The 23943-nt window shown below is 48.7% G+C and overlaps 10 protein-coding genes across 10 annotated transcripts; 5 read left to right on the top strand and 5 right to left on the bottom strand.

Annotated features, from left to right (window-relative positions):
* Window positions 1-524: 524 nt before the first annotated feature.
* Window positions 525-1733, bottom strand: FSUBG_3017 (uncharacterized protein; the record flags this gene model as incomplete). The annotated part of the gene is made up of 1 exon (XM_036680854.1): window positions 525-1733. One exon carries the CDS (start codon window positions 1731-1733, stop codon window positions 525-527), a length of 1209 nt encoding a protein of 402 aa, XP_036541605.1.
* A 911-nt stretch (window positions 1734-2644) lies between these two features.
* Window positions 2645-3121, top strand: FSUBG_3016 (uncharacterized protein; the record flags this gene model as incomplete). The annotated part of the gene is made up of 1 exon (XM_036680853.1): window positions 2645-3121. One exon carries the CDS (start codon window positions 2645-2647, stop codon window positions 3119-3121), a length of 477 nt encoding a protein of 158 aa, XP_036541604.1.
* Window positions 3122-3291: 170 nt separating this feature from the next.
* Window positions 3292-5185, bottom strand: FSUBG_3015 (Zn(II)2Cys6 transcriptional activator; the record flags this gene model as incomplete). Its single annotated transcript, XM_036680852.1, has 3 exons — window positions 3292-3960; window positions 4011-4934; window positions 5045-5185. The coding sequence occupies 3 exons, from the start codon at window positions 5183-5185 to the stop codon at window positions 3292-3294; spliced, it is 1734 nt and encodes a 577-aa protein (XP_036541603.1).
* Window positions 5186-7507: 2322 nt separating this feature from the next.
* Window positions 7508-8106, top strand: FSUBG_3014 (uncharacterized protein; the record flags this gene model as incomplete). The annotated part of the gene is made up of 3 exons (XM_036680851.1): window positions 7508-7754; window positions 7804-7910; window positions 7960-8106. The coding sequence occupies 3 exons, from the start codon at window positions 7508-7510 to the stop codon at window positions 8104-8106; spliced, it is 501 nt and encodes a 166-aa protein (XP_036541602.1).
* A 392-nt stretch (window positions 8107-8498) lies between these two features.
* Window positions 8499-9917, bottom strand: FSUBG_3013 (ornithine aminotransferase; the record flags this gene model as incomplete). The annotated part of the gene is made up of 1 exon (XM_036680850.1): window positions 8499-9917. The coding sequence occupies one exon, from the start codon at window positions 9915-9917 to the stop codon at window positions 8499-8501; it is 1419 nt and encodes a 472-aa protein (XP_036541601.1).
* Window positions 9918-10362: 445 nt separating this feature from the next.
* Window positions 10363-13298, top strand: FSUBG_3012 (MCH2 (monocarboxylate permease); the record flags this gene model as incomplete). The annotated part of the gene is made up of 6 exons (XM_036680849.1): window positions 10363-10848; window positions 10896-11140; window positions 11194-11635; window positions 11688-11730; window positions 12519-12549; window positions 12608-13298. 6 exons carry the CDS (start codon window positions 10363-10365, stop codon window positions 13296-13298), a joined length of 1938 nt encoding a protein of 645 aa, XP_036541600.1.
* A 373-nt stretch (window positions 13299-13671) lies between these two features.
* FSUBG_3011 (triacylglycerol lipase V precursor) lies at window positions 13672-15428 on the bottom strand (the record flags this gene model as incomplete). The annotated part of the gene is made up of 2 exons (XM_036680848.1): window positions 13672-15190; window positions 15247-15428. 2 exons carry the CDS (start codon window positions 15426-15428, stop codon window positions 13672-13674), a joined length of 1701 nt encoding a protein of 566 aa, XP_036541599.1.
* Window positions 15429-16054: 626 nt separating this feature from the next.
* FSUBG_3010 (high-affinity glucose transporter RGT2) lies at window positions 16055-17840 on the top strand (the record flags this gene model as incomplete). Its single annotated transcript, XM_036680847.1, has 5 exons — window positions 16055-16136; window positions 16194-16520; window positions 16577-17489; window positions 17547-17701; window positions 17755-17840. The coding sequence occupies 5 exons, from the start codon at window positions 16055-16057 to the stop codon at window positions 17838-17840; spliced, it is 1563 nt and encodes a 520-aa protein (XP_036541598.1).
* A 686-nt stretch (window positions 17841-18526) lies between these two features.
* FSUBG_3009 (glycosyl hydrolases family 32 superfamily) lies at window positions 18527-20486 on the bottom strand (the record flags this gene model as incomplete). The annotated part of the gene is made up of 3 exons (XM_036680845.1): window positions 18527-18549; window positions 18594-18833; window positions 18896-20486. 3 exons carry the CDS (start codon window positions 20484-20486, stop codon window positions 18527-18529), a joined length of 1854 nt encoding a protein of 617 aa, XP_036541597.1.
* Window positions 20487-21195: 709 nt separating this feature from the next.
* On the top strand, window positions 21196-23792 carry FSUBG_3008 (transcription activator amyR; the record flags this gene model as incomplete). The annotated part of the gene is made up of 5 exons (XM_036680844.1): window positions 21196-21235; window positions 21280-22625; window positions 22681-22847; window positions 23470-23618; window positions 23677-23792. The coding sequence occupies 5 exons, from the start codon at window positions 21196-21198 to the stop codon at window positions 23790-23792; spliced, it is 1818 nt and encodes a 605-aa protein (XP_036541596.1).
* Window positions 23793-23943: the final 151 nt, after the last annotated feature.

Below are 23943 nucleotides of genomic sequence, written 5' to 3'. Positions count from 1 at the left end.
GGTATCATTGCGCCAGCTGCGTCCGTAAATTGGCAGACCCTTCTTCAAGAAAATGCGGGCTCGGGCTGGTGGGATTTCGTTTGGGAAGCTTCTGCCAATGGCCCGCGATAAGCCCCGTTCGGCTTCCTAAAGTCAACGAATACTATGGAGGATGTTTTTGGTCTGGGACCAGCAATGGTGACAACACGGATGAACTCCATTACGAGTACGGCTTTTGTGGAAGCAACAAGGGTTGGCAACGGACAACGATCGTCTCTATGCTTTGCCATACCCCCTTTTTTGGTTGTCATCATGCTCTTGAGTATGATTTATAGTGCATCGCGGAGGAAGGCTTCTGAAGTAGACTGTACAAGTTTAGAGTGCCTGCTCAAGTTTAAGTCAACTATGTAGCTCTTTGCATGTAATGTAATACGAGAAAGAAACCATTAATTCAAACTTTAAATCATTTATCCTATAAGAATAAATCTTGTATCTACACTAACTAACATAATAAGACTCGTATACTTGAATAAGAACTATAGATCCTACAACACAGTATCAACTTTGATACTATAGCCCTTCTCTGTCTGTTTTACTACAGTTATCTGCACTCCCCAGCCAGGAACCTTATACGTGCTCTCTCCGCCCTGTAACAACGTTCCGTCGTTCTGGTCATAGACACTACCGTCGCCGCAGCCACCTGATCCTGGGGTAACATCTACAACACGGATGGGGCCGTAACCTGTCTTCACAGAGGTGTCAACTGTGTAGAGCAGGACGCCAGGGGCGCACACGCCTGAGTCAAGACCCTCGGATGTACGGGCCTCTACGACAAGTGCGGAGGTTTGGTTGACGGCGGCGACAACCGCTTTGACGCCATTGTCGGAAATGTTCAGTTCTAGTGGGTTAAGAATGTGTTGAGTAGTTCCTCGCTCCGAAACACAGTCGACAGACCCGTCGTTGAGCCACCCCAGGCGCCACTTGTCCCAGGCGAAGAAATCAGGGGCAATGCCAGAAAGGTCTCCCATGGCACTCCAGCCACCAACGTAGTAGCCCAAGCCAAGATCTTCGAATGGGTACAAATCCGCCAAGCACATAGTATGTCCGGTTTCGTGAGCCAATACCTTCCAGCTCTTTGTTCCCCAACCAGTAAATGCGTCGGTTCCAACGGTGACGGTCTTCCGGGCAACATCATCGCCCTGTCTAGTCTTGATTCGTGAAACATAAGTGATGGACCGAGAGATGCCTTTGCCGCCGACGCTCTTTACGGGAACAACATAGAGGACGTCTGATTCGGGAGGTGGAGGGCGAGTTCCGCTGGCTGTGTAGGCGTCGAGGGCATCTTGGATGTATTCTTGATGTTCTGGCCCTGTGAGACCTCGTTCCCAGCCATATGATACAGCAGATTTGGGCATGCGGTAGAACTTGGACATATCGGCCGAAATATTCAGGGACAGAGCCCCATAAGAGGCTTGCCTGTACCATTCGGCCGTTTGAGGGACTATAGCATCATAGAGCGACTGGGGGGTCTCGTCTTGAGCAGGTTCGGCATCGGAAAAGTCAACAAAGATCATGAAGCCTTTGAGAGTTCCGGTGCTTGGGGCACAGTCCCCATTGTAGTTGAAGCCGACACTCATCTCCACGGTGTCATTGGCAGGCAACTTGCAAGCAGCTTTCGATTTAGGAGGTGTTGGCTTGCAAGCAGCAGCGCTGGCTACAGCAGGCCAAAGCATAGAGAAAAACAGAAAGTTCATGGTGATGAAGCTTGATTAGAAGCAGAATGTGAGGTGATGAGTGATGAGAAAGCAATTCTCTGGCGTACACTGGGACATCTTTTATGCTTTACGCTCTGCCAACCTGCGAGGCCTATCGTGCACAGCCAGATTGATATCTTGCCAGCATTGCCAATGACTCGAGATTGACCATATGCAACGTCCCAATTGAATCGCCAGCTCCCTTCAGCTTGGGCAGCCACTGTCAGCGGACCGAGGTGCTCACGTCAGCGGGTCAGTCGCCTTCTCCGATGTCGACGTCTCTTATTGGTTATCATGGGGCTTATCACAGGGTCTAGATTCTCCATCATCAATTATCAAAATAAAAGAATTTCGTTTCCCCTGCAACACCTTAGGGCTATTCAGGCACAGCCCCTTCAGCTCAGGTCTCCCTTGACGCTTAGCGAAGCTAACCGAGGCTATACCCTTATTGCTGTCAGCTTTCGATTAGACGACCTGAGTTCATCTGGGGTGACATATCCTCAACTAAAAGCTTCTGTTACACTATTGTGCAATTAGCAGTAAGCAGCTGCTGGCTTATGCTGTCAGGAATACGAAATGGCTCGAAATGGCCTCGGCCATTATAATCTCACCACCTCGAGGAAACGGCGGTGAGGATGTCGAGAATGCCTGGAATTGTAGGGATGCAACCCTTCCAAGTGATGGTGGAGAGTGATTACACTAAGTATCATGATGTTATGTTTGTCGGGGGTTCAATTATAAAAGCTTCTAGTATCTTGCTGTTCTGTCTATTGTTATTACCATCATTGACACATCAATAACAAACATAGTTGTTAACAAGCCTTCAACCTTTGGTTCTTCCATCCTCAATTAATCCTTGCCTTTACTTCGAGCTTTTTCAGCCTTTCCTTGTACTATCTACACTACCTACAATGCGCTACAACTATTCTGTTCTTGTATTTGCCGCCTTTGCCGCCACACCTCTAGCACTCCCTACCGAGAAGCCTGCCAATACTGGCAGGCAGGCTTCTGCTTGGTACGAAGGCAAGAGAGACAATTTTGACCACGGGAAGTGGGCCTCCGAAAAATATGAAAAGAGGAATGATGATGGGTCCTGGTACCCCGGGAAGTATGAAGGCAAGGGTACTGGCCACGATGATGGCAAGTGGACACCTACCAAGTACCCTGTCAAGAAGTCCAAGAGCAAGAGGGAAAAGGTTGGCACGATTGATGATGACTCGAGGGAGCCCCCAAAGTACGAGGCTAAGGGTGCAAATTTTGAAGATTCCGAGTTGACATCTGAGAAGTATGGTAAGCGCAGCGACGATGGGAGCTGGCGCCCTGGGAAATATGAGGGTGACTGTACTGGTTATGAAGATGGAAAGTGGCACCCCGAGAAGGATAATTAGAAGAATACTGAGAGGAATAAGGAACGTAAGTAGGCTCATAGAGGGCATAAGGACACAAGTACCAGATTTAATAATGGTAAGTAGAAGGGTAGCGAGCTAGCTTTATCTGTTGAAGTTTATTCAAGGTTTCTATCTGAAGTTGTTTAATTTGAGTTAGAGAACTACCTATCTCAAGGCTGTTGTTCCTGTCGCTTCTTTTTTATGTATACCTCCTTTGCCATTCTTTTAACTTGCAACCCCAAATGCTGCGCCATAGGCCATATCTCGGCGTACTTGACAAGTGCCCCGATATTCTGGCCCATATTTTGACGAAGATCCTCATCATCTTGGGCTACAAAGGCTAATGACCATCTGCTTAGGTGGATTGTAGACGAGAGTGTCACCATGTAAGCAAAGAAGTGAGTATGTTTGAGGAGAGGACCGCGGTAGCTGATCAACTTGCTAAGCTCCCTTGCAGCGCGAATTGTATGTTTGGTGTGCGAATCGAAGGCATCGCTAGACGCAGCTGGTGTGTTGGAAGCTTTGATATAGTAAGTCAACGATGAATCCAGCTGTGAGAGAGGCTGGTATAAGAGAATAGAAATGGCGTGCCACATCATCATGGCCTGGAACATCATCTCGTCTAACTCGCCATTGCAGTAAGCGTCATATTTTGAAGGGGGTAAGCGGAGCATCCAGTTAGCGAGGAGCCTAGCTATATGGTCGACCTCTGATGGCGCTTTTTGAAGGGCACCCAAGATGCAGGCACATTGGATCCGGTAGGTGTAAGACGAATACGGCCTGGCATCAAACAGTCCCAGGGTTTCCGTATCATATGGCCGGATAGGGGGCGGGATTTGCTAGATCTTGTAAACATACAGCGAACACCGGGCTTTATTAGGAGACTTACTCCCGTAAGATATTGGTGCTCTTCGCAAGGCAGACCGACATCCGTAGGTACATCATACAGTACAAAGGTGTTGGTTTGATGCACGCCCGACATAAGGGCATCCACAACATAAAGCTCCCACCATGTTCTTCGCCAGCTTTCCTCAAGTATCGGAATTCCCTGTCCGTTGGTGGCTGCAAAGGGACAAGAATTTAATTTAATCTGAATTGAGATATCCCGGGCATCTGCCATCAGCCTTTTGGCCTTTTTCTCTTGACGGTTGCCGTCAAGTCCGATAATAACAAGCAACATCGCCTGAACTAAGAAGCCGTTTCTGAGAGGTGCACCGTCTATTAGGCGGGATGCATCTGTAAAAAGGCTGCGAGAGCTGTCTTGCTCGATGTATAGAGAACCAATCCAACGTATCGCTGCAAGCAGGGGCTCCAGGGAGATCTGCGGTGCTAAGGTGAGAAGAAGCTCCTTTGGCGGTATAAAGGGATGAGCGGCATAGAAGTTCAGATAGAACGAGTCGATATAACGTTCTCTCACAGGGAGTGCTCGGGGTACTCTGTTACCAGTGCCGTCAACTAGAGTCTGAGAAGAAAAGCCAGGTAGAGTAGCGGATGCAATAGTTTGAGAGAACGCGGTAATTGGAAAGCTTGTGTCGACGCTCGAGTGACTTGTGACATTACCAAAGAACATGGTAGGATCAAAGACAGAAGGGCATTCCAGCGCAGGCACCGACGGAGCAGGACCGACTACCGTGACTACGGCGCCAACAATAGGGACAAGAGCCCCCGATCCTGCATGGTGACCAGAGGATTGGGTAGCTGTGCGCTTACGGCCGTTATATCCTCGACGGGAAGCTGCATAGACGCAATCAAGATCGACAGATCTACAGCGGGAACAAGGACGTTGTCCATCGCATTTAAGGTGCCTTCTGCGCTGCAGGCAAGAGCAATGTTAGCCTTCGTTTCTTTTTGAGCATCATCGTCAAGACGAGGCCATGAAAATACAAGTAGTACTAGGCGGTGTAGAGACGGGGCAGAACTCACGCAAACAAGACACGCAGCTGGAACCGTGGGCAGGTTACGTCGAGCGCCGGCAGCAACTTGAGACTCTTCAGATGGCAAAGAAGCAGGCACAGAGTTCATATCACTAGTAAGTGATTGCGAGCTCAGAGCGGACAGGGCCATGGACGGGCTTTTATGGCTCAAGATTCGGCGGATAGGTACCGTGGGTATACTCTAACCAGGGGGGTGAGATTATATAATTAACGTATGCACTTTCTGACATATAAACCGTCTCCTATTTAAGAGAAATCAAGTTGAAAATGAATTGTAAGTATAATGTGTACATTTTAGAGCGATACTAGAAGAGTTTAAGAAACTTACCTACGACTGCGCCTCCGCCATTTTGTCGTTCAGCCTTAAAGCGTTAATTATTATTAGCTAAGACCTAGCACGGAGTTTTCCGACTTTTCGCGGTAATCTAGCACCATTCCCAAAGTGGAACTCAACATTATGCATCTTATGCAATTTAATTTTTGAGAGATTACTTGCATTATCGCGATACAGATAGTGACTATGCCAACGACGGGTTTGATAAGAAATCTAGCAACTGACATTGGCAACCTGACCAACACCGCCACTCGAAGAAATCTCGGTCTGGGTGACGAGCTGTGTGTGATATAGTCTTGGAAGGAATAGCCTCTTCTTGAATGGAAGTACTTTGCGCCTTATCATATGAGAGGTTGCTCAACGAGTCTGCAGATGTAATTTCGCCAGTGGAGTAAGACAGGAGAGCAATCGGTTCCAACGTTTTCAAAAAACGAAAAGTCCGAGCACTCGAAGTGCAAGGCTTAGGGATCTAAATGGAAGTCATATCTTGTGAGTACCCCTCAAAATCCTCTGTCCAATGTGCAGAGATAACGACATGCTGAAATGTCTGAAGTGTCCAATATAGCACTTAGCTTGCGTCACTGTACCGGTCTGACACTCGGCATCGTAGACACCTTCGCTTCTAGCGAGAGTCAGGCAATGACTGACACATAATTCGACGTAAATCACCCAGATTGAGTAGCCATTCATCTTGTCAGCGAAACACTGTTCATTCTTGACAACGGCCGCAAACTGGGAGCGTTAATTTTCTGATGCGAGAGACTTCCTGCGAGCGCTTACAGCAAGCCTTTCCGAAACCGAGGCACATGGTAGTGTCCGGGAAAGTAAGCAAAGTCTTGTCATCGCTGGACCCAGAGACCCTCCGGGGGCCAGTAGAGGAGAAATAAGTGGCGGCGAACGTGGTAGCGTATAATTCGGATTGCTGAAACTCGCATGAGTTTAATGTGACTTCAGCCTTTGGGAAGGTGATCGACTGGCCAGGGGTCCATACATATAGGCGGCTGGACGCGTTGAAGGTAGATCAGATAATGCAACGTTTGGCAAGACGGAATATTAAATGACAGGAGCATAGTAGAGAGGTGAGTAGTGAAGGTGAGTGATGCTGAATGGTCAAGAGAGAAACACTTGAGATCTTGTACTTAAATTATCTTCGTGAAGGTGTTTCTTTCATCTCTTGGAATCGTGTATGACAACAAACATGAATCCATGGATCACGTCTGTTAATACTCCTTTCAACAGTCTTGACCCTTGTTAGCATTAATTTCTGAGCTTTCTTACCTTCAGTTGTGCCTAGTCCAGTCAAATATCCCATGATGGGCATCCCATGAGATCCAGACGTGGCCATAGTGATATTTTCTCTACAGGGTGCTGGAGAAGCCTTTGGTCGGCTACTCGAATTTCATGCAACATGTAGTGGGACGCGAATCCTACTGACATGCGGATTCGCCGTTGTGGCTACGTAAGACGTGCGATGTCTTATTCCAGCGCCGCTAATGTCAATAGTTCAACTGCTCAGGCAAGCCACAACCAATTCGTGGATTCATATGGGTTAGGGCGGGCCGAGACACGCATAGCCCAGACCACTAGCTTAACAGCGCCCCTGTTGTTTGTGGCGGGCTGTGCAGCTCAGCTAGCCTCATTGTTCCAGAAAAGTAAATAGCAGTCAAAAACAGCGGAGGCGAGGGAGAATATGTTCCAATATTGGCCTCTCGCAGATAGTCAAGTCGCGCGTCGAACTTACCCAGAGCCCGATTTTGGCAGGGTTCATTGGTGAGCGAATGCAGCAATTCCAGCTTCAGGGCATCTGTGAGTGCTTGCTAGCGTCCATCAATTGCCAATAGCCCAGGAATTAGGGGCACTATTGATTAGTGCTCTTCTGAATCAGTGACGATTACTGGCCAGCATGAATCTAGAGTTTCTTTTCAGCTCTGTTTGCGATAAATAGTATTGCAGCGAGAGCTGGGACTAACTCTTCAGTCCTCATCATAGGCAATTCGACTATTTAAACTACCTTACCTTCTGTATATTGTAATATTTTTCATTACTACTACAAGCCTCTCAATCATCATCTCATCGCAACCTCTTATATCCAAAAACATCAAGTCGACTTTCTCGATCATGTCTATCCCTACCAAAGGAGATATCCTCTCTGTGCCCGCCTACACTTCGGATGCTGAGCAGAACACTGTAGAGATCTCATGGTCCCAGATGTTCCGCACTCGTACTGCTCGCTACTACGTCGTCAACGCCCAGAATCAATCTAAGGGCAATGCCGATGTTTTGATGTACATTCAGGACCGCTACTACAAGGATTCCAACAGTAATGAGTATATTGGAAAGCTTCCTGGTGCTCGACAGGAGGGCAGTAAGTAACCAAGGACAAATGATTGAATAATTACTGAGATCTGCATTAGACTCCTGGGTCGTGAGCATCACCGATCGCTTCCAGTATGGTGAGAAGAACAGAAATGGAGATGGTCGCTGGGTTGCTCTTCACGATAAGGACAACAAGCCCTTCCAGGTATGTATACCGTGGCGACTCCTCACAGAACTCTTGCTGAGCTTCAAAGCACCGATTTATGGTCGTTACTACTCTAGCACAGCATCTTTCAGCGGTTGCCAAACACTTGGCTGGGGAGATTGGTGCTGGGGAAATTGCTGAGAAGGTACACAAGCTTGGTGGCGGCTACATTGGTGACTATCTTCGCACCTTCTAATATCGCTGTGTTGCACTGCGTTAGGTTTCGCATTTGTCATATGTACAAGGGGCTCTTATGGCTTACTTATGTAAATCTGAATTTATATTAATTGACACTCATACAATATCCAGTCCACTCCATGTCCGCCACTTCGAAGACTTATAGATGCCATGATATTGAGACTGCAGAAATACACAGAGAAGCGGTGCAGTTATAATGGCAAATGCTGAGGCGCGGAAAGCTATTCGTAATTATCTCAAGGGCCATATGTGTATTGCTGAGAAGGGCAAGATCCAAGACAAAGGTTACTATAAGAAGATGTATCAATTCTATAAATTCATGGTCTAAAAGACTGTCTAATATACTTTTCCCATCGCATCTCTATATAGGCAATTCAGGGCCAGTCCTACCTATGGAGAGGGCATCATTGTCTCGGCCTCTACCACTGCTTCCTTCAATACCCGACAAATAGTGGCCAGTTGATCTTCTGTGATTGTGAATGGTGGCGCAAGCAGAATATGATCACCATTAACACCATCAATCGTAGCACCGCCCGGATACAACGCAACACCTTTCTCAAAAGCGATTTGCTGCACCAACAGACCAAACTTAGCCGAAGGATCAAAGGGCTCCTTGGATGTCACGTCTTTGACAAACTCAACGCCCCAGAAAAGACCTCGACCTCGGATATCACCAACCGACTTGCAATCCTTCAGCTCATGTCGAAGTAATCTTTCCAAAACAAGCCCCATCTGGCGACATCGCTCAACCAATTTCTCGCGTCTTAGGACTTTCTGCACCGCTAATGCCGCAGCGCATGAAATAGGATGAGCTTGATACGTATGTCCGTGGTTGAAAGCTGCCGAGCCTTGTCTAAGGACATCAACGACCTTCTTGTGAATGAGAACACCAGCAATAGCAGCATAGCCACCACCAAGACCTTTCGCGATCGTGGTGATGTCAGGTACAACGCCCTCTTGCTCAAAAGCAAAAAACGTGCCTGTTCGACCAACGCCGCACATGATCTCATCAAGAATCATGATCACTCCGTACTTGTCACAGATAGCTCTGACGCCCTTGAAGTAGCCGGCTGGCGCAGCAACACAACCCGTCGTCGCGCCAACGACTGTTTCCGCGATGAAAGCAGCGACGTTCTCGGGTCCAACTCGTAGAAACTCTTCCTCAAGTTCGATTAGAAGCCTCGCTGTGAAGTGCTCTTCACTCTCGGAGTCGTCTTTATAGTGATAAGCGAAAGCAGGCGAGACGTGAGAGACATGAGGGTACAGGAAGCCGTGGTATGGAGCTCGGCGCGCTTTATTCGTCGAGATAGACATGGTAGCCATTGTATTTCCATGGTAGCACTGGCGTCTAGACACAATGTGCACTCTATCAAGCTCTCCCTTCTCGTAGTGATATTGACGAGCTAGCTTCAGAGCGGACTCAACAGCTTCACTGCCACTACCAACAAAGAAGGCTTTCTCAAGACCATATGGATTACCCTCTAGTATAGTATTGGCAAGCTCTTCAGCTGGTGCCGTTGTGTAGGATTGTGTGTGGACGTAGCTGACTTTGCGAGCTTGGTCGGTGATGGCTTGGATGACCTCCTCGTTGCCGTGGCCGATGAGCGCAACTGCTGCACCGGCACAAGCGTCGATAATGGTTTGACCGCTTGATAACTTGAGCTCAACGCCACTGGCGGACTCAACCATGTAAGGGTGTTGAACAAGAGATCTATGCATCAAACATCCTTCTTGATGCATGGGTTTGACGGGCATGGATGGTTGGTAGGTGGAGACTTCAGCGAAGTCCTCAATCGTTGAAGGCGCCATGTCGTTGAATAGAGGATTGAAGCAGAAAAAATGCGAAATTCTGTATATTTGATTTCTGAAGTGAATAGTCTTTTCTTTTTGTTAGAATTCTTTTTAATTTACTTAAAGAATTCCTCTGGTCCATTTATAAAACGTCAAACCCGAAAACCGATTATCTTCACCGGAACTCGGGAAAGACAGATTTTCAGCCGAACGCCGACGAGCCGACTCATTCCGGGCCGTCGCTGTGTCACAGAATTCTCATGACAAACACTATCATACGCTAAGACCCACTGGGATGGGTTGACAGGTTCAGGGCGTCGGTTCTCGTCGTCGGTTTCGACGTTGTGAGAACCGAGGTCAGATGCCGGACCAGATATTTAACTAAAGAACTTTCTCGAACAACAACTTTACAAACATACACAGATTACTGTTTTTATGATTTCTGCTTGTGTATTGTGAAAGCATGTCAACACAGCAAGACAGCCCAGGTCCGGAGTGGCCATCCTCGTCGAACTCGTCGGACAACGAAAAAGGCAATGATACCGACATCTCACAACCCGACATTGAATCGCCCAACACGACACCACCAGCGGTTGAGTTCGATAACCCCAAGGGATGGATAGCTGTAGCAGCCGCAGCATGTTCTCTCTTCGTTTATCTCGGGGTGATCTACTCCTGGGGTATCATGCAAGTCAGACTTGTTGAAGTGACAGGAACAAACCTCACAACCTTGACATTCGTCGGATCACTCGCAACATCGTTCATGATCTCGCTCAGTATCCTCTCTGGCATCGCTGTTCGAAAGCTCGGCTACCAGAAGACTGCTCTAGCCGGTGGTGTCCTGATGGGTCTAGGTGAATTCCTTGCAAGTTGGACAACAAAACATGTTGGAGCTCTCTTTGTCTTCCACGGTGTGATATTTGGTATTGGAGGTGGACTATCCATCTTTGTAAGTTTTTTCTGAATGAGGATTTTGGGGTTTACTAATATTGGTAGGCATGCTCGACTGCTCCGCTCAGGTGGTTCAAGAGACATCGCGGCCTGGCCATGGGTATCGTGTTCGGCGGAGGCAGCCTTGGCGCAGCTGTCATGAGCATTGCGACGAACCTTCTCGTGAGACAAGTCGATGTCGCGTGGACTTTCCGCATCCTAGGCTTCATGCTCTGGGGAGTCTGTATCCCGGCTTCATACTTCATCCAACAGCCTGAGGGGTCCATGAGTGCTGGTCTGAAGCTTCAGTGGTGAGTATCTCTATTACCTTGTTGTCTCAACGGCCTGCTGATTGTGTGATTAGGCATCGTTTCCGGGAACCTCGGTTCCTCCTTATTATCGCCGGGACAGCTTTGTCATGCTTCCCCTTATTTATCCCACCTTACTTCATTCCCATCTTCACCCGATCCATGGGTTACTCTAACCAGATTGCCATCATCATACTGGCGGCTTGGAACTTGGCTTCGACCGTTGGCCGGGTTCTAGGGGGGTACACTGCAGACCACTTGCTCGGCCCCTTGAATAGCTTGATTGTCTGCCTTCTCTTTATTGGTCTCAGCTCACTCGTCGTGTGGCCATTGGCGTCTTCGGTTGGAATCTTCTCTGTCTTCCTCGTGTTCAACGGCATTGGCTGTGGAGCTTTTTTCAGTCTGGTTCCTCCCATGCTCGGTGCCACAATGGGTCCGGAGAATACTCTCGGCATCCTACCTATTGTTTGGACTACTTGGTTCTGTGGATTCTTCTTCGTATGTTGCATATATATGTCCTACATATACTCTTTACTGACCAGAATCTCAGGGTACCCCTATTGCTTCGGGAATCTACTCGCTTGCAGACAGTAGTAATAACAGTCTTTCGGTATTCAGGCCTGCTGCTTATTATGCGGGTGGGATGTCGATGATGGGTCTTTTATTCATTGTATATATTCGCTTCAGCCTACAGAGGCGTATCCTGGCTTGCATATAGTTCTAACATATTGTCATCTTTCGATCAAAGTTGTGCATATTTCTGTTTGCTACCTACCCTGAATATTGATCTTATTGTTATCAGAGTACATAACAAGGCCTCGACGAAATGAATACCACTGGCAGGGATGAGTTACTGGCGCTGCATATGCCGTACAATAGTTAACAGTGGGGTGAAATAAACCCTGTCGGGAGCGCCGAATTATCTGATTTCCAATACGTGCTTCTTCATTTTCAACGCTTCGAATACTGGAAGCTGGGCTCCAGTACTGAATAATAGCTCGATAGTTGAATCGCGAGTCCAGTATCCTACTTAATGAAGGGCAAGCTATGAACTGATGCATAATGTTGGTATTAAAAAAAGGGAGTTTCTACCCCACAATTTTCCGCCAATGATCCAAAGATTATCATAAGTTAGTGTTCCGTTAATGGACTTTTGCTATTATATAATGATGCATGCTTTAAAAGAATAGCCGGACGAATAGAAGTGAAGGTTATTACAAGGGTTCTAGGTAACTTGAGTTTCGACATCGCGGGGTAACTCACAACGAAACCCCAAAGACGTCCCGCCCCCAAAGTGATCTGCAGAGAATAGAACACATATCTTGACGTGTTCTGCTATTAAAGATGATGTCCAAGGAGTCTGTTAAGCTTTCTGATACAGCCGCTTTTGACCCAGACGGAGACACTATGAAGTTAGTTAAGCACCTTGTCATAATAGCCTCATGTCACTAAAGCTCACCAACTCGATAGGCTCGATATCGCAAAGCTCACGGCTTTCCTAGCAGCCAATTCCACAGGCACTGGTGTACTCATTTGTCCTGGTGGCGGTTATAGCCATGTCTCTATCGTCAAGGAAGGTTACAATCCAGCTGCATACCTCAATAAGCTTGGTATTGATGCGTGGGTTCTCGATTACACCACGACACTCAATGCAACTGCACCTATCTATCCTAAACCCGAGAACGAAGTCTTCGCTGCTCTTAAGAGAATACGCCATGACAACCCCAAAATAGAGAAGCTTGGTATTTGGGGCTTCTCAGCGGGCGGTCACCTTGCATCCACAACCCTCACTAACCCCAAGGCTGGTCTGGATTTCGGCATTCTCGCATATCCTGTAATTACCTTGGAAGGAAACTATACACACGCCGGCTCTCGCGACAATTTGGTGGGGCCTAACGCAACGGCCGAGGAGCTGCACGATCTATCAGCGCAGAATTTGGTCTCTGATACAACGCCCCCGACATTCTTGTTCCATACCTTTGACGATCAAGCTGTTCCAGTGCAAAACACTCTCATGTTTGCTGAAGCTATGGCAGGACATAAGAGAAAAGCTCAGGTTTTGATTTTACCAGATGGCCCGCATGGTCTCGGATTGGCTCTTGATGACCCTGTGCGCAGTTGGACATCCGAATTGACACGATTTCTCACCTATTCAATCTAGAAAAGATATAACAGAGACAAGTGGAATTGTATATAGGGTTCTGACTATAGCAACCTTAGCTAAGACAAGAGACTCGCCTACCAGCACGTTCAATATACATAGATAGCTATTTGTGCAGGCGAAAGCCACCGAAATATCTTCAAATACTGGAGGAAAATACTTAGATAAGGTTTCCCGATTTCTTTCTAGTTATGGTGGAAATGCCTCTCCTGTAATGCCAGATTTTACCTTCATTAGGGAAGCCTGAGGCTGTCTGGCATGCCTACAGAATCTAGCCATTGATGCACTCTTTTTAGACACCAGAGAAGAAAGAGACTTCAGAATGAAACAAAGGTTCTATTAAATTTAACCCCGCATAACCAATTAAAGATATCTAAATAGACTCCAAAGAAGTCTTCAGAAGTGCACGCCATCGCGCAGCTGTAGCATTGCCATCAACCTCATCCAACGTCTTACACAATCTACCCTCGCCACCATCTGGGAACACATAAATGCCCCCTAGCGAATCAATATCCTCTGGCAACTGGAACGGAGCCCAGAGCATCTTTCCATAACAAAAGTCAAGCCACGCAGCTCGGATCTGGCCTACGGTAGACACCCAGTTCTTAAGGTGTTCAGCCGCGACCTGGTCTTCCGCTGGATTGAAGAGAAAAATGTCATTGATACCATGATTGGCTCTCTTATAGCCCAGTGACCAGTTCTTGTAGGGGTTTGTAGCTTGAATCTCGTAGAGAAGCACGTGTGAAGCATGGCCGTGCGCAGTCTGGTGCTTCTTGATAACCGCTGCTGAGTACAGTGGTGGAGTACGGAATGCCACGTCCGCCATCAGGCCGGCTAGGTCCTCAAAGGAGTCCAAGCAAGACTTTTCTCGACTCAGGTTATACGCTTGTGCAACTTCTGGGACACAGAAGGGACTGTCGCCAGAGTTCAATTGGGGAATCATGGCGCTGCCTGCAAGTACCTCCTGCGCAATGGGGAGTATCTCTGCCTCTGGTCGAGGCGGAGGCGGCAGAGGCTTTGAGAGATCAGACAATAGCATCAGTGTAAGATCTCGCTCGTACTCTGTTGCACCAATCATCAAGTTCGGCAAGGGTCCACCAGCCTTGCCCAACTTTTCCAGGGTCGGTTTGAGACCTGCCTCGGGAACCCATTCTCCATCAACAAGTGGGCTGTAGAGTGATGGCGGCGACGCTGGCAATAGCTGATCCAGAGGAAGATCTACCAATGAATCAAGAAGAGAACCATCCGCTTGCAGGCTTGGTATTTGAGATAGCACATAGTCGAAGCGCTCCTGATGCCAGGGCATAGGCCTCGACGCGATACCGACAGATGTCCCACTGGATAGGATGGCGTTCTGAAACTTGCGATTGGGAAAGTTAACCTGGTAATGACACGAAGCGCCGCCCGCGCTAGTTCCATGAATGGTGATGCGGTCAGAAGCACCTCCGAACCCACCAATGAAACGAGACACCCATTCCAGCGCCTGTCGCTGATCATGAAGTCCGTAGTTGCCAACTGCCTCGCCATGAGCACGACTCCGCTCTGCCAGCTTTTCCGACGTGAGGAATCCAAGAAGTCCCACGCGGTAGTTGATGGTGACCACCACGATCGGCTTCTCCCGGGCGATACTTGCCCTTACTAGGTCGGTAGCATCGTAGATTTCACGTCCAGATAGCTGGATCGACTGACTGCCGCCCATGAAAGCGCCGCCGTGGATGAAGACCAGCACTGGCACGTTCTCGCCTGATTCAAGGACTTTGCGTGGTGCGGTGATGGATAGGTTCAGGCAGTTGAACTCATCTTGGATGGGCTTTTCTAGGGCGGGATATCCACTGGGAGGTGGCGCCGTCCAGTATGAAGGGAAGGGCAGGACCAATTGGGGACATTCAGGACTAGGAGACATTAGTAAGTCAATTCGTGTATGGAGTCTTAGTTTCTGTGCACTTACCCTGGTTGGCGAGCAGAGAATGGCTGCGAAGGCAATGGTCCTGCTCTCAAGATGCTCTGGCGAAAGCGTCCAGGAACCGACGCGAATGGGATACCGCGAAACTGAACAACATCGTCGTCTCTGGCTAAGCCGATGATGCTACCCAGCTCAGGGTGGTTGAGGGTATAGTCCGACACAGTCATATTTGCTTCCAACACAGACTGCAGGCAATAACAAATACACAATGTGAGCTGAAATACCGTTTTCAAGCTTGCCAATAGGGAATTAGCCGCTTGAACTTTGCGGTTAAGTTTCGTCTTATAATTACAGGTTGCAACCAAAGTTAGTGGCGTCGTACTTGGCCATTTTGGGAATATCCCCGTCTCCCTCGGCTGCGCATCGCGGCAACCCTTCTCTTCCCCCTCACATGACCCGACGTCGCGGGTTTTGGCCCAAAGAGTGATAGAGCACTTAACGCGGGGGATTTATCGGTACGACATTGCAAATTGAAGTCTCTATTGTATCGTTTGATCGCGTCGAGTCTCCCCATTCCCCAGATTTCGGCCCCAGAAAACTTGCCCCAGCGTCTCTCCCCACTTTCTCCAAGCTACGGCACTACCTCCATGTTTTCGTACCGGGCTTAGATTCTCGGAGCTAGGATATGTATATAACTTCTTGTTGAGCCCATCGTTTAGACCCCATTATCTTGCAATTGGCATCCAGACTCTTATCTCTTAAGATCAATTGATCCGTACTTGGTCGCATCATACTTCTCCTCCTTGTTTCCTTTCTTCAATTCTTCTACTCAACACCCACTTCCACTTTCACGATGACTGCCGACGTTCACCATGCATCGGCGCGAACTAATTCGTTGGCAAACTTCTTCCGAAGTCCAAAATTAGTCTATTCCAGTCAGTTCATCCCTTCATCACTGTCTCGAGGTGTACCGAACTGACATCACCCCCCAGCCTTCCTCATGGCCATGGCCTTCTTCACCTTTGGCTATGACGGTGCCATCAGCGGCGGTCTTCTGGCCATGGTTCCTTTTGTCAACCAAATCTCTCACACCCGTCTTCCCAATGGCACCCCATACCTGACGTCGACCGACATCTCCGTCATGACAGCTCTCCCCGTCACTGGCTGCGTTCTAGGACTGCCACTCGCAGCCCAGTTTGCTGACAAATACGGCCGTAAGAAGATGATACTTGTAGGCTGCATCTTTAGTGCTGTTGGAAGCGCCATCCAGACTGCTGCATTTGGGCTGGCCGAGATAGTCGTCGGTCGTTGGATTGCGAGTAAGTCTTGATCAACCAGCTCCAGGTTGTTCGCGTTCGCTGACGTTCTCTCTCAGATGTTGCCATTTGGCTCTTCATCGTGCTTGGCTCAACCTACATGGCTGAGATTGCACCCGAAAACGTCCGTGGCGCCATCGTCGGAACATCCATCGTTCTCATCAACACAGCAGCCATCGTCGCGAGCGGCGTCAACTGGGCAATGAGTACAGAAATTTCCGCCATGTCATTTCGTCTCCCTCTTGGCCTCGGCATCCTCTTCCCTCTCATCCTCTTCGTCGGACTCTTCTTCGTCGATGATTCACCAACCTGGTATCTTACCAAGTCTCGTGACAGCGACGCCCTCAGGTCTCTCAGAAGCGTCCGCAGTGGCTACCCAGAGACTGAGATTTTGGCTGAGTTCGAAGCTCTCAAAGCCCAAGCGTCTATTCGTGAGGATGAAGCCAAGGTTCCGTGGATCGATATCTTCCGCGGAACAAATCTCCGTCGATCTCTCTTGGCCATGTCCATTGGAAATATGCAGCAACTCTCAGGCATTGCTTTCGCCACGAACTACGCTACCATCTTCCTCGCCACAGTTAGCGGAAACGTGTCTCCTTTCCTTCTCACCATGGTTGGCGCCATCCTCGCGTTCGCCGGCGCTGTCACTGGAATCTACCTTGTCGACAGAGTCGGACGCCGGACCCTCGCCCTCAGCACCTTCACCATGGTCTTCTGTATTGATCTTGTCGTCGGGGTCCTTGGCTTCATGGACTATACAGGAAATCCAAGCATCGCCAAGGCCATCGCGAGCATGTGCATGCTCTTCTCGTTTTTCTTCGCAGCTGGATTCGGCCCTTTGACATATGTAGTCTCTGCTGAGATACCGACTGCCCGTCTGCGCAACAAGACCAGCTCTTTCTCATTCTTGACTCTGGCTGCTTTCTCCACTGTCGTAGTCTATGTGCTGCCATATATCTCACAACCCGATGCGTAAGTTCAACTCTCTGTTTTTTATCTGCCCACATGCTAACAAGACTACCATTGTAGAGGTAACCTTGGTCCGAAGACGTACCTTATTTTTGCTGGTTGGATGGCCGGCTGCATCATTATTACATACCTGTACCTCCCCGAGACCAAGGGAAGAACCCCTGCTGAGCTGGATGCCATGTTCGAAGCCCGCGTCCCTGCCCGCAAGTTTAAAGGTAAACAGGACATTCTGTTCATCAGAGCATTGCTAATATGTTTCATAATTCAGACTATCAGTGCAACCTGTCTATGGAGAGCTACATGAATGAGGAGAAAATTGATGCCGAGATCGCCCACCACGAAGCTAAGGTTTAAACTGATGGAGTAGGGTCTTAGTGAGGTTGGAAGAGGCAATGGGGAGTTAGTTGGACATATGTGCCCATAATATCGATGTTCGTGATTTCCAGTCGAGTATAGACGTGTGCTCAAAGTAGTTATTTAATCACATAGTCTCTTTCTATCTCATTAACATCAGGAATCGCATTATTCCCTCTCATTTCAAGCTTGGCGCTGAAGCGTAGCCAGCTAGTACATGCCTTCCCTTGCCTATGCTACTCTGTTGATCGACATTGTGTAGCAATAACAGCACGGTTAGCTCTACTGCACTTAGTGACACAAACCAAGGGGTTAGAGAGCTTGAGAAGTCTATCTCACAGGATAGAAGAGATGGGCAAGGTGAGGATAAAGTTAGCAGACCTTCGACTAGGGGTCCTTTCTCCGTTATATTCAAGCCTTGAGTTCCTTTCGGTTCTGTCAAATCACTGACGTGGGTCTTTTCTTGACCATTACCTAGGCTTTGACCGACATTGAGTAATTCTGGGTTGCAAATAACGCCGCTAAAGAAAAAGCAAAGAACTTCCACAATAATTCTCAAACAGTCTTAGATATCGTTCCCATCAACAAATCCCCTTAGGCCTATATTTGCGTCTATCTAAATCTCACAACACGATGTCTTGAGCTCCCACGCTGTACACTCAAGCAACTGACCCGACCACGAGTGTTCACTCTTCTTTACCACAAACGGCTGAATGCTATAGCAGGTCATACTTTCCGGGTAGACTCGCGTACTAATTGCCGTCCTTTCATTGGCGAAAAGCTCGAGACAGCTCACGTCAAAGAATGCGTTGAGCCGCAAGGGCTCTTGGGACAGAGATGGTTCAGCAGTTCCAGGAGACAAGGTCGAGAAGAGGGTATGTGGTGCCTCTTCATCCGCCACGCATATGCCTGTCATGTTGGTGGATTTAGCTCGTGTGATTGTAAGCTTCTCCAAGTCAGGACTGAACGAGACCACAGTACGCAGTTCTGAGTCTTAAATGAAGAATGTCAGTAATCTCTAAACGCCTTTTGTGAACTTCAACTGGTAGTCATACCTTTTGTGTGGCCTATTATGAAGCCAATACTATGTACGCCGTTGCCAATATCGAAAGATACATTTAGTTCCCAACATGAGCATCCGTGAGCGAATTCCAAGCTTCCCAGAGAGTCAGGCAAGGTGCTATATGTGGCGGGACCCAGAAATCGCTGACTTTGGCGAAGCTTGCGGAGTCTAGGGTCTGGCAAAGCACATAAGGTCGTAATCGTGTAGATCTGAGGAGAGCTTTCTGGAAAGAGTAACTTCTGGTGCGGCTTATCTTCTGGTACCACGTCAAGTGACTTTATCGATGTCAGATCTGACTTCAATGCATGGACAACATGGCGTATCCTGCTCAGCCGGACGACTCTCGGGATAGATAACAGTCCGGCCCATCCTTGTGCCCCCTTCAGTTCTGTAGAGAGATCTTCCTCAACAATCCAGCCAAACGCTACTTGCTGGTTAGATTTTGGATCATGGAAGGAGTTGACAGCATAAATTGCTCCATAGTCCAGAGCGCCGCCAGAACGGAATTGCATCTCTATCCCCGCTGAAGTCTTCACCAAGGGGCCCGAAACCCACATCTGGCCATGATCCCGTCTGAACTCTGAATGGCGGTGGCGTCCCGGAGGCTCGACATTAGATTGCCTACGCCCCTCGACGCCAACCATTAATACCTCATGACTTATTTCTTGGTCGTCGGGGTCAGGGAGTGAAAGGAAGTTGACCACTTCCCAGTTTGCGCCATAGTCGGGCTCCCATTGGGAAGGATGTTCCCTCTGCGAGGTTGGTGCTATAGTCAGCACAGAGATGAAGTTCCAGGCCGCCAAATCGTACTGTTCGAGAGAGTAGACAAAAACTGCAGGGCCAATACCGCGAATACCACCAGATACGATCCCAAACAGTCCCTGGTCTATCTTGTCTCCTAGGAGCCGGCTGAGTGAAGGCCACTTAGCAACATATGGATCACGCCAGCCTGTGACATTGAGGTGACGTGGAGGGCCATCCAAGACAGTCGGTGCATTGCCTCTTTGCCATGTACGAGCAGCATCGTCCGACGTAGCAATGCAAATTGCTTCAGAGCCCCAGTTGTAAGGAAGTGTATGGTGTATCGGAAGAATCCGCGCTGACGTATAGAATGCAGTGCTCCGGCCTGGTACTGAGGATACTGGACTCCAACACCCTGTGAAGACCCCAGCTTCTCCATCATGCTTCTTGGACGGTTGAATAGAAGGAAAATCATTGACCTCCCAGGAAACAAGGTCCTTTGATAGTGCGCTTCCCCATGAAATATCGCCCCATTCTGGCTTCTTGGGGTTCCACTGGAATCCAACGTGGTAGACATCATGCACGGCATCATAGCCTGGTGCACAAGGGTCGTTCAGCCAGCCGGTTGGCGGCATGAGGTGATAACGCGGTCTCCAGCGACGATGAGCATTTTCGTTTTGGGTTTCTGATGCTTTGGCAGTGGCAAGGGGATCTTGGCCCTGGAGTACTCCACTATGAGACGTCGTCGAAGGGGCGTTCCACGGAGCCTCATAGACAGCAGTCTCGTAGATGTGGCGTTTGGATGGAAGCTGGACAAGGATGGGTGAATCGAGGGTTGCCATGATGGCTGTTGAGTGACTGCGTTGACAATTTCACCGTGGGTAATTAGCAAAAGAAGCCTTGGAGAGACCATGAAGGTGCGGAACCACCGTTAGCAGACTAGATGAATCACATGATGGATTTTGACGACGGCATTCGGCGCGTTTTCATCCCTGCAAACATGGCCTGTTGAATATCACGGCGTTGCAAATCGGCAGTTGTAACTCATGTTTCTGACTGTTGTCGTCTGCAGTGGGAATATTCCCAATTGGGCTTAAGGCTCCATGTCACATTTGGCAACGCATTTCAGCACCGGGTGACACTAGCCCGAGTTCTGCTTCGTGGGGAACTGCATGGCTTGACTTATGGCCCAGGCCTTTGTCGGACCGAGAGTTCAGACATGGTTCCCCGCAGTCTCCCCCGTGCTCATATGTCGGACCAGGGGAATTCTGCGTCGGTTTTATTCCTTATCCGTCATAAAACCCTCTTGCTGCAGATGGACCGTCTCCCCTGTGTCACGAAAAGGAGATTCCAGTTCGACATGAACCAAGTGGTCTTCGATTCATCTTTGGGTTGTGCTGTTCAAACTAGATCATGTGATCACTGTTTTCATCGCAAGATCAAGGTCGGTTAACTACCTAGTTACTCCGTACTTCCTGTTGGTCTCATGAATCTGACTCTCCGACTCACAGTGTGACCGCCGTACCCCATGTGCGCCTTGTCAAGAGAATAATGCAGAATGCCAATACGAGCGGCCTCGAAAGAGACGTCGGTACATTCGACCGGCGTCAAGTGACTTACACGTTAACTCAAGAGTATCCCCCGAGAGGCCTAACGTCTTGTATGAAGAGAGTGCGGATTGGTTACCTGCTGAAACCGTTGACGTGAGCACCCCTACAGAGGCACAGCAACTAGATTCAGTGCGTGTGGACAATTCTGCGGAGACGCAACTTACTACAGTCCCTCCCGTGCAGCTGGAAACAGAATACTGGGACCTTGGTATGGGGGAGTGCTTCTTCTACCCAACGAACCTTCTCGGAGTGGTAGATCTTCCTCCTTATGTGCCCTCACTACCATTCAGCGTGCCTCAAAGTCCCGGAATATACCTCTCACCTCCACTCCAGAATCTCTCCAGTCAAAACGGAGTGCTTGATCGTCTCGCCGATGACAGCACCATCCCGCAGCTCATCGATGTGTTTCTAGAGCGCCTACAACAATCCATGCCCTTCTTCACCCGTTCATATCTGCATCAAAACATCGCGCGTCAACGACATCTTCAAGATCGGTCTTTCGGCTCTTTGGTGCAGGCCATTTGCTCTCTGGTCCTTCTGCAGCCAGTCCAGAGCCAGGAGAAACACTCATGGCCAAATCGTGAAGCGAGAGCCGACGCTCACTTGGCTCTGGCTGTAAACTTACACTCACAGTCTGATCTAGGTCAGAGTCCGACTCTAGAAACAATCATGACGAGCGTCTTTTTGTTCGCGTGTCAATTCTGCAAGGGAAATTTCGATGCAGCCCGATTTCGGCTGAGAGAGGCTGCAGCTCTAGCGGAGGTGATGAATCTCGACAAGCCTGAATCGTACGGCCGGATTGGAGACACTGAGAAACAGCGAAGACTCCGAACATTGATCAGCCTCACAATTATTGAGAGGATCTACTCGGTTCAAAGAGACTACATCCCTGGCACGAAATCACTAAGCCGGAACAAGCTGCAAGAGCTACAGAACGCCATCGCATCTTCGCATGACAGGGGTGAAAGCGAGAACATCATTGCCATGGAATGTATCAGCAACATGCTCGAGCAAGTGGACTTTATTGACCCCGATATAATAAAATGCTGGAAAGGTTTCTGCTGGGAAGAAGAGGCCCCGACACACGTCACCAGAAGCACGATACTCTCTCTGCTACGACGTTACCGGATTCCACCACAGTTTTCTGGATCTTCTGGTATTGATACTCATGCTCAGCATGCAGATATCCTTGTTACTAGACACTGGATCAGGATAAAGCTGTGGTCTTTGGCTAGTAGCCACGGCTATGTCGAAGCTCTTTCTGACGATGAGGAGTTCCGTCATGAATACGCCGTGATCATTGCCAGTGAGGCTCTTGACACCTGTTTACAGTTCCAAATGACTAGCCTCGAAGTACATGGCATTGGACTTGTATGTATACCGGAGATTTCTGCTGATAAACACCGAAACTGATCAAAAGCAACAGGTTGAGAAACTCTCCGATCTAGCAACTTGTGCCGCACTTCAAATCAACGAATCTCACGCTACCTTCTCGCCTACCCAAGAGTATCCCATCCCTACAGACTTGAACAACCCTGATTCAAACGGGATACTGTCACAGGAAGACTCTCCGAACTCAATGTCAAGTTCAGGGTCTGTAAATAATGGCGCTGAGGCGATGCTTAATGGCTATCTCTCGCTCTTTGCATCCTTCCGGAGAGGGAGACACCCCTTCCTCAAGCCGTATATGCGCCTCTTGCTACTCAGAGATTAACGATAGGAACGGGGAGGCAGTTAACTCTCGTTAATCCTGAGCTCCCTCTCCAACCCAATACCTGTACATTGAGCGTCATGGCCAACATTATATCTTTACGCATATTTGTTCTATCCCAAGTAATAAACCTAGTTAGGTAACTCGGATAGATTTGGGAGGCTTTAGATTAGTTATTGTAATTTAGGCAAGTAAAGGTCTCCTCGCTGACCTGCGTCAGTGTCACGTGCTAGGGCGAGCTTCTCGCGCGAGGAGGGATCGCTACATCGCGAGGTGGGGTTGCTGGGCCACGGTTTTCCTCCTTCGCAGTACGAGCAACAACATCTCAGCTTTCGTCTCAACTTTCATCTCAAAGCCGACTGATCGCGATGGTAAAAGAGTCACCCAAAAAGGTAGACCATGGCCAGCAATTAGCCCGTAATGATCAGCGTCTCACCAGCCAGTTAGTACCTACAAATACAATGAACTCGACCATGCTACCTATAGTTACTGACAAACACTTAGGGACTCTAGAATGATCAACTTCCGTGCTAGACTCCTCAATATCGCAGCTCTTGAGCCTAGCTCGGCCCTCACCCCTCTGGTCAACCCCGTAACTGGCGAAGCTATCCCCGATTTCCCACGCACCTATGGCGAGGTCCAGCGACTCAACGGTATGTACATAAACATTCATCACCCGGTCGCTGCTCAATTCTGATTTCTCTATTGCAGCTCGTGAGCTTGGCGGTCTTCTGCGAGCCCTCAACCTGCGCAGTGCTAGAAATGCTGAGCAGAAGCGAGCTGACTTCTTCCGGGCGATTGGCGCGATCCCGATTACCCGCCGTTAGAGCTTTTTCCAAGTTGTCTCATTCTGGAATGGAGTTTGGTGTAATCAGTCCATGAGAACAATACATATTTGTGGTTGGCTATCAATTCTCATACAACTAGACCCAGGGAGCCAGGAACAGATAAGGAAATGTCTTGATGAACATGCTTCGA

Source organism: Fusarium subglutinans (assembly GCF_013396075.1).
Source record: "Fusarium subglutinans strain NRRL 66333 chromosome Unknown NRRL66333_c0000026, whole genome shotgun sequence".
Lineage (NCBI taxonomy): Eukaryota > Fungi > Ascomycota > Sordariomycetes > Hypocreales > Nectriaceae > Fusarium > Fusarium subglutinans.
The sequence above is the reverse complement of the archived record's forward strand: the minus strand, read 5'-3'. Positions and strand labels throughout refer to the sequence as shown.